The sequence below is a fragment of the Hypanus sabinus genome, chromosome 29 (genome assembly GCF_030144855.1).
Source record: "Hypanus sabinus isolate sHypSab1 chromosome 29, sHypSab1.hap1, whole genome shotgun sequence".
NCBI classification, from domain to species: domain Eukaryota; kingdom Metazoa; phylum Chordata; class Chondrichthyes; order Myliobatiformes; family Dasyatidae; genus Hypanus; species Hypanus sabinus.
The window spans coordinates 25482512-25496037 of NC_082734.1; the positions used below are offsets into that span (position 1 = coordinate 25482512).

Consider the following 13526-nt stretch of genomic DNA (forward strand, 5'->3'; position numbering starts at 1 on the left):
CACAAACCAAATTAGGTTCTAATTGTCTGTACCTGATAGAGTTCCAAAGCTGGCAGAGGATACCTCTCACTGGGGACAATGACAACCACATTCCCTCGAACGATCGCCGGGGCGAAGAGACTGACAAAGCTGAGCAGAGGGGTCTCATCTGGGCACGCAATGCCTATCACCCCAACGGACTCTCGAATCATGATTGTCGCTCCATAAAGCTGCGTCTCCTGAAAGAGAAACAAACTTGTTTTATTGCTGACACCTCTTAGCCCTTCTAACACTGAACCTTAAATACTTGAGAAAACTCTACCGCATTGAAAGGATTGAGGCAGTACAACACAAGAGATTCTACAGATGCTGGAAATCCACTGTAAGACTCAAAATGCTGGAGGAACTCAGCAGGTCAGGCAGCATGGATGGAGAGGAATAAATGGGCAACATTTCGGGCCAAAATCCTTCAATAGGCTTTACACAATAAAGAGAATTGAACAAGCAGATTGTTATCTCCAGTAAACAGTAAGTTTGTAATGTAAAAATGACTCAGCGCTCCTGAATACCCTGGAAAGTTCATAAACTTTCATACAAAGGCGTATCACCTGAAATACTAAGCAATCTAATCTAGATATATCAGCCACAGAATGGTGCAGCTCGAAAGATGATTTTGTCAGTGCTAATTCATCCCAAGAGCTAAATATATACTTCAGCCTACTTGAAGCATTCACCTCCAGGTTTTCCCACTTGGAGTTGCTTTCACCTTGTTCACTGACGAGTCCAAGACAGTGACCCTGCAGTAAGCACACATCAGCCAAAGGCTCTGTATCAACTAAACTTCAAAGTTTAAAGTGAATTTGCTACCCATACATAAATTTCACTGTATACTATCCCGAGACTGATCTTCTTGCAAACAATCACAGTAGAACAAAGAAATACAAAAGAAATAAATACTACACACAAAGACTGGCAAGCAAACAATGTGCAAATGTCGACAAACTGCAGATACAAAAGAACAAATATAAATAAATAATACTACGGACATGCTGTAGAGTACTTAAGGTGAGTCAATAGGTTGTGAAAATCGATTCAGTGTTGAGGTGAGTTAAGTTATCCACGCTGATTCAGGAGCCTGATAGTTGAACATAATAGCTGCTCCTAAACCTGGTAACCCCTCTTTCTGCTTTCCGCAGGGATCGCTCCCTACATGACTCCCTTGTCCACTCGTCCCCCTCAATCCCATCCCACCGATCTCCCTCCTGGCTCTTATCCTTGTAAGCGTAACAAGTGCTACACCTGCCCTTACACTTCCTCCCTCACCACCATTCAGGGCCCCAGACAGTCCTTCCAGGTGAGTCGGCTGGTGTGGTATACTGTGTCCAGTACTCCTGGTGCAGCCTTTTACATATTGGTGAGACCCGACGCAGACTGGGAGACTGTTTCGCTGAACACCTACGCTCTGTCCGCCAGAGAAAGCAGGATCTCCCAGTGGCCACACATTTTAATTCCACGTCCCATTCCCATTCTGATATGTCTATCCATGGCCTCCTCTACCGTCAAGATGAAGCCACGCTCAGGTTGGATGAACAACACCTTATATTCAGTCTGGGTAGCCTCCAACCTGATGGCATGAACATTGATTTCTCTAATTTCCGTTAATGCCCCTCCTCCCCTTCTTACACCATCTCTGATTTATTTATTTCCCCCCTCCTTTTTTTCCCTTTCTCTCTCTGCCCATCACTCTTTGCCTGTTCTCCATCTCCCTCTGGTGCTCCCCTCCCCCTTTCCTTCTCCCTAGACCTCCCGTCCCATGATCCTTTCCCTTCTCCAGCTCTGTATCCCTTTTGCCAATCACCTTTCTGGCTCTCAGCTTCACCCCACCCCCTCCTACTTTCAATCTCTTACTATCTTTACTTTCAGTTAGCCCTGACGAAGGGTCTCAGCCCGAAACATCGACAGTGCTTCTCCCTATAGATGCTGCCTGGCCTGCTGCGTCCCACCAGCATTTTGTGTGTGTTGCTTGAATTTCCAGCATCTGCAGATTTCCTCGTGTTTGCGTTCCTAACCCAGGTGTTGTGGGACATAAAGCATCTGTACTTCTTCCAGCAGTAGTAGTGAGAAGAGAGCATTGTCTGGCAGATGGTAGATCTTGATGATGGATACTGCTTTCTTGTGGCAGTGTCCATTGTAGATGAGCTCAATGGTGGGAAGGGCTTTTCCTGTGATGGACTGGCCGTTGTCAGCATTTGTTGCAGGCTTTTCTGTCTTGAGCATTGGTGTTTCCATACCAGGCTGATATGCAACCATAGAACATTACAGCACAGAAACAGGCCTTTTGGCCCTTCTTGGCTGTGCCAAACCATTTTTCTGCCTAGTCCCACTGACCTGCACCTGGCCCATATCCCTCCATACACCTCTCATCTATGTACTTGTCCAAGTTTTTCTTAAAATGTTAAAAGTGAACCTGCATTCACCACTTCAAATGGCAGCTCATTCCACACTCCCACCACTCTGTGTGAAGAAGCCCCCCCCCCCCACTGCTCCCTTTAAACTTTTCCCTCTTCATCCTTAATCCATGTTCTGTTTTTTTTTCTCCCCTAGCCTCAGTGGAAAAAGCCTGCTTGCATTCACTCTATCTAATTTTATACACCTCAATCAAGTCTCGCCTCATTCTTCTACAATCCAGGGAATAAAGTCCACCTATTCAACCTTTCTCTGTAACTCAGTTTCTCAAGTCCTGGCAACATCCTTGTAAACCTTCTCTGCACTCTTTCAACCTTATTAATATCCTTCCTGTAATTCGGTGACCAAAACTGCACACAATACTCCAAATTCGGCCTAACCAATGTCTTATACAACCTCACCATAACATTCCAACTCTTATACTCAATACTTTGATTTATAAAGGCCAATGTACCAAAAGCTCTCTTTACGACCCTATCTACCTGTGACGCCACTTTTAGGGAATTTTGTATCAGTACTCCTAGATCCCTCTGTTCTACTGCACTCCTCAGTGCTCTACCATTTACCTTGTATGTTCTACCTTGGTTTGTCCTTCCGAAGTGCAATACCAGTCTTGATAATCTCCACTCTGCATCTATACAAGCTTTGTCACTAGCCACTGACCTCACCCTGACCAGATGTAGGAAACTCGATATGTCTGGAGTTACCTCTCAAACATAATTGTCAAAGTTCACAATTTCAGTGGTATAGTTGAAACTATGGATGCTGGAACCAGGAGCAACAAACAATCTGCTGGAAAACTTAGTGGGTCAAGCGCCATCTGTGGGGATGTGGGGTGCTGTGGAGGTTGGGATTAGGAATTGTCGAAATTGTCAACCATTACTAGACTATAACCAAATTCAAGACTAAAGCATATTTTTCCCAGCTCATACATTGCTCCTGCCCTTCCTGGGAAGTTTTTACCTCCCATGCATATGGACACTTATTAAACCTTTCTTTAATATTTTATTTTAAGATAAAATCAATGGAATTGGTGAACTGCTACAGTACAAGAAGTGACTGTCTGCCCCAAATGGACTTTGCCATTTTGGAGTAGATTATCCAGTCAGTTCCTTTATTCAACACAGTCAAGGCATTATCTGCACAAAGAAAAGCCACAGCTTCTCTCTCTGTAATTGAAGTAATTATCGCTGGTAGAACCTCAGTCATGCTGAGGCCTTAACATAGTTTACAAAGCATGATATGTGAAATTGGATACATCTACCCTGGCAAGGGTCAAGTAATAACTTATAAACACCTCAATGTGCTGTGGTCTTCGTTAAGAGTCATCTAGCATGGAAAAGACCCTACTTGTTCATGTTGCCCAAGCCAGTCTCATATTCCTTTAAACCTTTCCTATACATGTAACCATCCTCTACGGTGTAATGTTTTATGCTCCACATTACTATGAACAAATAACCACCATGATTAGTGACAGCAGCCACCACTATAAGCATTTACGCACTGCACCAGTGCAGTAGCTGCAGTGTGCAAATTCAATAAAATGCGCTGCAGTCACTTGCTGCAGCTGCACTGCTAGCACCTCCTAACTGGGCAGCATTTACCATACGAGCGGCACCAGCCATCCAATACCACAAAATGGATGTTCCTCAAAAATGTACGTTATCCTGATTTGGGAATATAATCTCGACTGGAGGGGTGACTAGGCCTCTGTGGGTAGCACAGGAATTTCTCAGCTCCGGCAACCCAGGTTCCGACCTGACCGTCCTTCAGTGATATAGAACACAATACCAAATTACAAACCCTTCAGCTCACAATGTTGTGTTGACATTATGAGCTACTCCAAGATCAATCTAACGCTTCCCTTTTAAATAACCATCCATTTTCTTTCACCCATGTGCTTTTCTGAGAGTTTCTTAAATGCCCCTACCACCACACCTGCAGCACTTTCAATGCACTTACGAATCCCTGTGTAAAAAAAAAACTTACCTCTGACGTTCCCCCTATACTTACCCCAATCATCTTAAAGTTATGCCCTCTTGCTATTACGCCCTGGGAAAACACCTCTGGCTATCCACTCAATCTATGCCTCTTATCATCTTGTACACCCCTATCAAGTCACCTTTCATGCTCCTTCGCTCACTAAATGTGCCCTCATACGACATACTCTCTAATCCACACAGCATCCTGGTAAATCCTCTTTGCACACCCCCTAAAGTGCCAACATCCAATGGGGGAGCCAGAACTGAACACAATATACCAAGCGTGGTCTTACCAGAGTTTTATAGAGTGGCAACATTGCCTCATGTCTTTGGAACATAATCCCCACATTTGTGCACCATTTGCATGTTCTCTTTGTGACCATATGGGCTTGCCCAATGGAGCTCTGGTTACACACCCCGAAGTCACATTGGCCATGATAAATAGACCCTAACGTGGAGCTAAGTTGTCAAACCCAGGGGATAGTTGATGGGAATGTGGGAGAGTATGTTAAAAGGAACATTAGTTAAGGAATGGGATTGCTTAGAGTCAACACAGACTCAATGGACCAAATAATCTCCTATGTCATAATGAAACATGAAAACTATTTCATTCGTCCCTGCATGGATGACATACACTTTAGCATTCTCACCTGGACAGTGCCCCCGTACTTGTCACAATAGGCGGCCCAATAGAATAGTCTCTCGATACAGGCATCTACTTCCCATCCAGCCTCCTCGATACCGACGCCAGTCAGAGAACTCAGTCCTTGAGACACCTCGTGCCGACGCAACTCCAGGTTCTCAGCCAAATAGTAGATGATCTGAGCCCGGTTGTGGGCAGCTCGCTTCCCCCAGCTGCAAAAATGAAACAAAGTATTTCACTGTCATGCCTTCGGCTATCTGCACTGTAGCGTGGTGGCTAGCGGACCGCTTTATGGCATCAGCTGTAAGGTCGGGATTCAATTCCTGCCACTGTCTGGACGTGCTCCTCCCCGTGATCACAGAGTGTTCCAGTTCCCCCTTAGACGTACAGGTTATGGTTATTAAAATGTGGGCATGCTGCTTGCGCGAGAAGCATTGCAACTCTTGCAGGCTGCCCCCGACACATCCTTGGCCTATGTTGGACTTTGAATAGAATGGCGCATTTCAAATGTACGTTTCAATGCACGTGTGACAAATAAAGCTCACCGTTATATCTTTATCGTTTCTTCTTTAGATTATCATCCAATTTATTACTGATCACTTTCAGCAACAACCCGATTCCAATTAATCCAAATTATCGGGGTGGATCATGTGAGAAGATCACTGTTGTTCTATTATTTAGTGTGATTCCAACCGACGTGAACTTCGCCAATATAATCAAAGACCCCTCCCCACCTTGGTCATTCTCTCCTCCCCCTTCCCATCACCAGAAAGAAGGTACCAGCCATTCAGAATATGTACCACCAGGGTCAAGTACAATCTCTACCCTGCTGTTACAAAACTCCGGAACAGATCTCTTGTATGATTAAAATGAACCCTTGTTCTCTCAGCTTACGTTGTTATGGCCCTTGCTTGTTCTCTGTAACTTTAACACTATATTCTGCTTTATTTTATTGTTTTCATCTTGTATTCCCCTCTGCATATTTGTGCTTGGAATGATCTGTCTGGATGACATGCAAACTTGCTTACATGCGGAATTTCAACACGTCATCAAAAACCTTGGCAAATTTCTACAGAAGTGTGGTGGAAATTGTACTGACTGGCTGCATTACTTCCTGGTACGAAAACACAAATGTCCTTGAGCAGAAAATCCTACAAAAGGTAGCGGATTTGGCCCGGTACATCACAGGTAAAGCCCTCCCAACCACTGAGCACATCCACATGAAACATTGCTGTAGAAAAGCAGCAACCATCATCAAAGATCCCTCACCGCCAGGCCATGCTCTTTTCTCACTGCTGCCATCAGGTAGAAGGTACAAGGGCCTCAGGACTCGCACCACCACGTTCAAGAATAGTTACTACCCCTCAACCATCAGATACTTCAACAAAAGGGAAAAACTACATTCATTCTATTTCTGGTGTTCCCATAACTGACTATCTCACTTTAAGGACTCTATCTTGTTATTTCATGCTCGTTATTTATTGCTATTTATTTATAATTGCAATTACACAGTTTGTTGATCATTGATCCTGTTTAGTTACTATACTATAGATTTGCTAAGTATGCCCGCAGGACAAGGAATGTCAGGGTTGTATGTGGGGACATATATGTACTCTAATAATAAGTTTAACTTTGAACTTTGAATAATAAACCAATTAGCAAACGACCAAAGCAATAAACACGAAATGTTGAAGGAACTCTGCAAGTCAGGCAGCATCGATAGAGGGGAATAAACAGTCAATGCTTTGGGTCAGGACTGGAAAAGGGTGGGGAAGGGGAAAGAGTACTAACTGGCAGGTGATCTGGTGAGGAGGAAGGCGGAGGGTGGGGGGGGGAATGGAGTGAAATGCTGGGAGGTGATAGGAAGAAGAGGTAAAGGGTTGACAAAGGAGGAATCTGATTATTAAATTATCCATTTTCATCTTCATCCATTTTTCTTTATTTCTCTTTTAGATTTCTAATTAACAACAGATCTAGAAGCAATTGCCATAGAGAATTATTGAGAAACCAGGTTAGCACCAACCACCTACTTACACTAATTCTGCATTTATCCCGCTTCTAACATTGGCATCAACTCCCACCAGCTCCAAACTTGCCAGAGTTCAAAGTTTGAGACCTGGTTTTCAGGGCCCCATCATCAGCATGTCCAAAATTCAAGGCCTAGTGATTGGGGTACTGTTATTGACAAGTCCGGAGTTTGAGGCCTAGCGTTTGGTGATCAGTGTTTTCTGGGATCAACGCCAAGGGTCAAGGTCCAAGAGTCAATTTGAAAATTTAGTCTGCAAGTCTCTGCAGGTGCGCTGGGGAAGACAAAGCCCAATGTCTGCAAGTGAGATTCTGCTGGAGGCCTGTCCTGGGTGTATGCGTGTGAGTTGGGGAGGGAGGAATGGGGCTTGTTTTGCTGCTATTTTTCTATTGCTTGTGGAGGTCTGTGCAGTTCTGCCAAGCATTGTGGACGTGCTTTGTCAATGATAGAATGGGTGGCCAACATAGTGGGCTGCCCTCAGCACATCCTTGTTGCTTGTTAGTGTAAATGATGCAGTTCACTGTATGCTTGTCAAATAAACCTTAATCTTGAATCTTAAACTATTTCCTTGCATTTCAGCGAGGCTCCAGTCCTTTCATCTGGGGAAGCCCACTCTGTACTCAAAGCACCATTTAATAATGCAAATTACAGCAAGTCCGGCTCATTAGCGAGACCGCAGTAGAGGAGCTGTGTAGCCTTGGCTTATTGCATGGACCAGACCCTCCAAGTCTTCACACTGCAGCATTGCCTCTTACGGGCACCCAGGGTTGGAAGCACCGAAAACAGTGTGGTAGCGCGCAGGAATCCGTGCTAGGTGAACCCCTGCAGGCCAGCTCTTTCATCAATACTGCTCTTTAGTGTTCGGTCCCTGGAAAAGAAACTGGACTACCTTCACCGACCCAGAGCGAGATGAGGAACTGCTGAATGTTGGTTCTCAAAGAAACGTGGCTCCAGGCCAACATCAATGAACGATCAATCTTCAGGCTATGCCACTTGTGCTAAAGTTATTTAGTGACCTTATTGCACTTCATTTAACTATATGTATTGTATCGTAACTATACCTGCTGTATGACCACGGGTACTGGGTTTTGCACCTTAGCCCCAGAAGAACAAAGTTTCCTTTAGCTGTATCAACATGTACAGCTGAATGACAATAAACTTGAACTTGAAGTCTTTAGTGAATTCTCATAAAGGTGTAGGACAGACCTCAGGGCTCAAGGTCATTTTTCCAATGTTATTGTACTCTGAAAACAGCCTTACCCTTACCGATCCTTGCCTTGGAGACTGGGGAGTACTCAGCTGGATGGCATGATTCTGCTAAACATTAAGAACTTAAAGTACTGCAAGTCTACACAATCAGCGAATTGCTCGAGATAATGAAGGAGTTGCGCAACGTGCTGCTGCCTGAGTCAACAGAGGCTGTCTTGGTCGCTTTTCTTCTGATCGTGAGACCTTTTTGGGCACTGTTACTCTGGTATGCCGCAGGTCCGATTCGTCGATTTATTAGCTGAGAAAAGGGCGGAAGGTGGAGTAGCTGTGTGGCCCTGGCAAGAGTGAGGACTGGGCCTCGAGCAACGGTATCGCCTGTCTGCAGCTACAAGAGAGGGGCGCCAAAGCCGGGGTCGGTGTGGTGCGGCAAAGCCGGGGTCGGTGTGGTGCGGCATCCAGGATGGAGTCTGCGCTGCCCTCCCAGTGCTTCACTCGGCAGAAGACACGTTCTGATGTGGTCAACTGCAGCTTCTGGACTGAGAGACCTCAAGCCGCGGGATCCACTGCTTTACAGCCGCTGGCAGAGAGGCATCTGAGCCGGTACACTCCGCCAGGAGCAGCGTGTTGCAGCATCAGGGCTGGAGTCTGAGCTCCACCACCCACCCTCTCCCCCTACCAGTGTTCGCTCAGCACAAGCCCTAGTGGGGATTTCAATGGACTGAAGGGTCTGGACAATATACATATTTTTTTTCTTTTGCGGTTGCATCTTGCTAATGCTCTGTGTTTGCTCATCTTGCATATGTGAGGAGTGGGTCTCAAGCTCCAGTGTCTCCTGGGGGGGGGTGATGCGACATCCAGGCTGAAATTGGTGCTGCCTCCCCCCACCAGTGTTTGCTAGCACCAGTAGTTTTGGACTCTTTTATTGCGTGATTGCGATACTTTGTGCTGCTTGTGACTGCTGGTACTTGCGTTCTGCATCTTGAATCCAGAGTAAGAGACTACAAGACAGGTATATGGAGGAGGTATATAAGGTGGGGGGTTATATGGGAGGCAGGGTTTAAGGGTCGGCACAGCACTGTGGGCCGAAGGGCCTGTACTGTTCTATGTAACACTGTTTCGTTTGACTGCATTTACGAGCATTCATGTATGGTTTAATGACAATTAAATTAGAAATTAATTGAATTGAATTGGAGTGTATGCTCCACCTGGAAATGTGCAAATACAAGGGTGCCTCTATCACAACCATAAAAATAATGGGGATTAGCAGCAAAGTGTGGATCTATTCCACGGTTAAACTGTCACCACTACTTACCCTGGAGCTGCAGCATGAGCTGCCTCCACTGCATTCCGAACGTCCTTCTTGGTGCAGTCACCAACATAAGCCACCACCTTACCCTTGTGGTCAAAAATGGGCCGTGAGTACATGCCAATAGGCCTCTTCTGAGCACCTCCATAGTACACTTTATATGTACGGTCAACACTGTAGACAAACACAACTGCCATAAGTCAAACGAGAATATGAAGATGGCTGGATTTATTGGCACAAATTCCACATTTTCCCACCTTGGAATAGCATCGGTCTGGAGTAACACAGGCTGCGTCGCCTGCCCTGGGATCGGTGGAAGGTCTGCTCCGTGCACTGATGCAAATGTTTTGTACTTGACCTCTACTGTCTTTGGGTTAAGACGTTCCTCCCAAACAGGCCGCACGTACTCATACAAGCCCTAGATGGGTGTGGGAGGATGGAAAGGCATCTATGAATGTCCAGGTAAGAACTCATGGAGCTGCACACCAGCTAACACAATTGATTGGTAAAGCACGACGACGACTTTGTACGAAAATGGACCTTGTTTATTTTTGTTCTAATTGTGTTCTTTCTTGAGGAAATTGTGTGTAATTTATGACACATAAGACATAGGAGCAGAAATCAGCCATTTGGCCCATCGAGCCTGTTCATGTTTTTCTTGTGGATCTTGTGTATCTGATGCTCTGTGCCTGCAAGTAAGTTTTGCATTGCACTTGTGCACATGACAATAAATCCGACTTCAACTTTCTTGACTTGCTTCATGAACTCAATGCTCTGAACACCACAGATATCACTCAAGTGCTGCAAGAACTAAAAGTTTGAGGATCTAGGATAATTGCTACTAAGGAGTTTGCTAAATCTTCAGAGGCAGACCCTTGGGATTGGCATTAATGCAATCTCTTACCCACAGAACACAAAGTACACTGCAGATGCTGTGGTCAAATAAACACGTACAAACAAGCTGGATGAACTCAGCAGGTCGGGCAGCATCCGTTGAAATGAGCAGTCGACGTTTCGGGCCAAGACCCTTCGTCAGGACTGAAGAAGGACGGGGCAGGGGCCCTATAAAGAAGGTGGGGGGGGGGAGGGTGGAAGGTGCCAGGTGAAAAACCAATCAGAGGAAAGATCAAGGGGTGGGGGAGGGGAAGCAGGGAGGGGATAGGCAGGAGAGGTAAAGAAGGAATCTAAGGGGAAAGCACTATGGGCAGCAATGTTTACAATGTAGGATGGCAACTTGTCTCTTCTTGAATTTTGTGTTCCTCCTCATTTTCTCTTGGAATTCACAGACGAGACATGTTTTCTGACTCCCCTCACCCACTTTTTCCTCATTCCTCTCCCATCAAGTATCAAACTTCCAACTTCTGTGTTGCAGCAAGAAAAATCTGACTTCCATTGAGAACATTTATTGTATTCCAGTCCAATTTATTGTATTCTAGTCCAAATGCAGTCAATCAAATAATTCATTCATGAATGGAACCGTGGCCTTTAAGCTCCACATTAGCTTCTTTGTAATTCCAGTACTGACCTCTTTCCCACCGTCTCGTCCAAAGCCGCTCTCTTTATAGCCACCAAAACCAGCTGCAGCATCAAACATGTTGTGCCCGTTCACCCAGACTGCTCCAGCCTTCAAACTAAAGACAGTGTCTGTTAATAAATCAGGAACACCAGAAACAAGCAGGGCCAGAGTTACCCACAAAGGAATGGCGAGAGAGGGAAAGCAAGCTAAGAAAGGCAGGAGTAAGGAAGGACGAGGAATAGGAAGTGGGGGGGGGGGTGAGGGAGGCCGGTGGGGGTGGGAGCAAGGGTTGAGGAAGGTGGGGGTGACAGAGTGAGAGTGAAGCAAAGGACACTATTGGGGAGATTATAAGCAAAAGCATGCTGTATCACCTCATCGCTACCTCCAGTGCCAAGGGCAGGTTTTCAGTCCAGACGCTGCCTGCAAGTCCGTATGAGGAGTTGTTTGCCAAAGCAATAGCCTCCTTTGCAGTGCGGAAAGTCATGGCTACCAGAACTGGTCCAAATATCTAAAGAATTAAGGGGTAAAAGCTCCTTAAGTTCAGAAACAGCTGTGATCTATAACACTGATACACTCACTAGCTTAAAGATTTAAGGATTTAAAGATTAGCTTTATTTATCACACATACATTAAAACAAAAAAAAGTGAAATGCAACGATTGCAAGGATACTGCTGGGCAGCCCGCAAGGGTTGCCACACTTCCAGCGCCAACATAGTATGATCACAACTCAGTAACCCTAACCTGTACTGTCTTTGGAATGTGGGAGGAAACCAGAGCACCTGTCCCACTGTGTGAATGGAGACCGAGGTCACGGACCTACTCTGGCTGTTCCAGGCTCCGGGACTATGGACTAGTTTGATTCAGAACGTTGTTGCTTGCTTTTATTGTTTACTTGATCTATGTTTATTTTTTCTCTTTCTCTGCACATTGGCTGTTGGCCTTTTTAAAAATTTATTTCTTTTGGGTTTTGTGTTTTGTAAGCAGACGTATCTCAAGGTGGTATAATTTATACATTCTTTGATAAATGCACTTTGAATCCTTACTAATGAGCATTCACTTTTTACTGGGTACATCCAAATAATTGTCCTGTTTGGAGCTTGACTACTGCATACTAATAACTCCAAGTACAAATCATCTTTGTGACAAGTTAGGATGCTTTAGGAAAACATGAAATAGACAAGATTAACTTGCGTATCACCTACAGTCAAGAGGGGAGCACAGAGATACAGCTGGTAGAGCCAACTCATCATAGTTTGAGTTCGGTCTTGACCTCTGGCACTAAGTGGAGTTTGCACGTTCTCCCTGTGACTACATGGGTTTTAAAGCCACAAGACCTAGGAACAGATATTAGATCATTCACCCATTGAGTCTGCTCTGCCATTCAGAAACAGCTCATTTATTTTCCCCCTCAACCTCATTCTCCTCCCTTCTACCCATAGCTTTTGACATCCTTACTAATCAAATACACAGTGGATTCTGGTTAATTGGAACACATCTAAACCAATATATAATTGGTCCAGTTAAGCAGCTGCTCCAATTAGCCAAATAGTTAAAAATGATATTAAAAAAAGACAAACCACAGTTTAACTGAGTAACAAATTATGTATTTAAATGACATAGAAAAATTAGAGCATTACCAATACTACTACAGTACCATAAAACTGTGTTTTAGTTCCTAATAGGAGGAACTTATCGAATGTACACTGTCATGTTCTTTTGATTCACTGTAAGTGAACAATATCTGTGCAGGCACCTCATGCAGATAATGGACTGCCTTCATACAATGCACCCTCCAAATTTCATTGTAACATTCAAGATGAATGTGGATACCTTCAAATTCCTCGTAGTTCCTAAATTGTTAACGTAGTGAAATAGTTTCATTTTTATTCCCAGCCAATTACTGATATCTCCAAACCTGAATGTTCGAAACCGCAGTAAGAAAGCAGTTCTGAACTATCTTCCTGCTTATTTCCCACCAGCTATCAGTGACAAAAATCACAGCTTTCTGAACATACAGTTGCAAGAAAAATTTTGTGAACCCTTTGTAATTTCCTGGATTTCTGCATTAATTACATATAAAATGTGGTCTGATCGTCATCTAAGTCACAAATACAATCTGCCTAAACTAATAACACACAAACAATTGTACTTCTTTTCGTCAGTACAGTACACCATTTAAACAATCACAGTCTAGGTTAAAAGAAATGTGAACCTCTGGGGTAATGCCTTCTACAAAAGCTATTTGGAACTAGGTGTCCCAAACAATGAAAGCTGTTAGAGGTGAAAAAGAATCCAAGGGTTACAGCAAAAGATTTACAGAAATTTCTAGAACTTGCTAGAAATTTCTAGAACTCTGTCCACTATTAGAGAAACATTGAACAAGAACGGTGTTCGTGAA

General features: G+C 44.4%; 1 protein-coding gene across 2 annotated transcripts in view; it reads right to left on the reverse strand.

The window, feature by feature from the left end:
- Positions 1–13526, reverse strand: part of aldh16a1 (aldehyde dehydrogenase 16 family, member A1) — a 97615-nt gene that overhangs the window by 25269 nt on the left and 58820 nt on the right. For both annotated transcript variants that reach the window (XM_059953980.1, XM_059953979.1), the window contains 6 exons: positions 11499–11635; positions 11137–11242; positions 9869–10029; positions 9618–9785; positions 5078–5282; positions 33–218 (listed from right to left, as the gene is read on the reverse strand). In XM_059953980.1, the coding sequence (XP_059809963.1) occupies positions 33–218; positions 5078–5282; positions 9618–9785; positions 9869–10029; positions 11137–11242; positions 11499–11635 (963 nt within the window). The remainder of the gene's footprint in view (positions 1–32; positions 219–5077; positions 5283–9617; positions 9786–9868; positions 10030–11136; positions 11243–11498; positions 11636–13526) is intronic.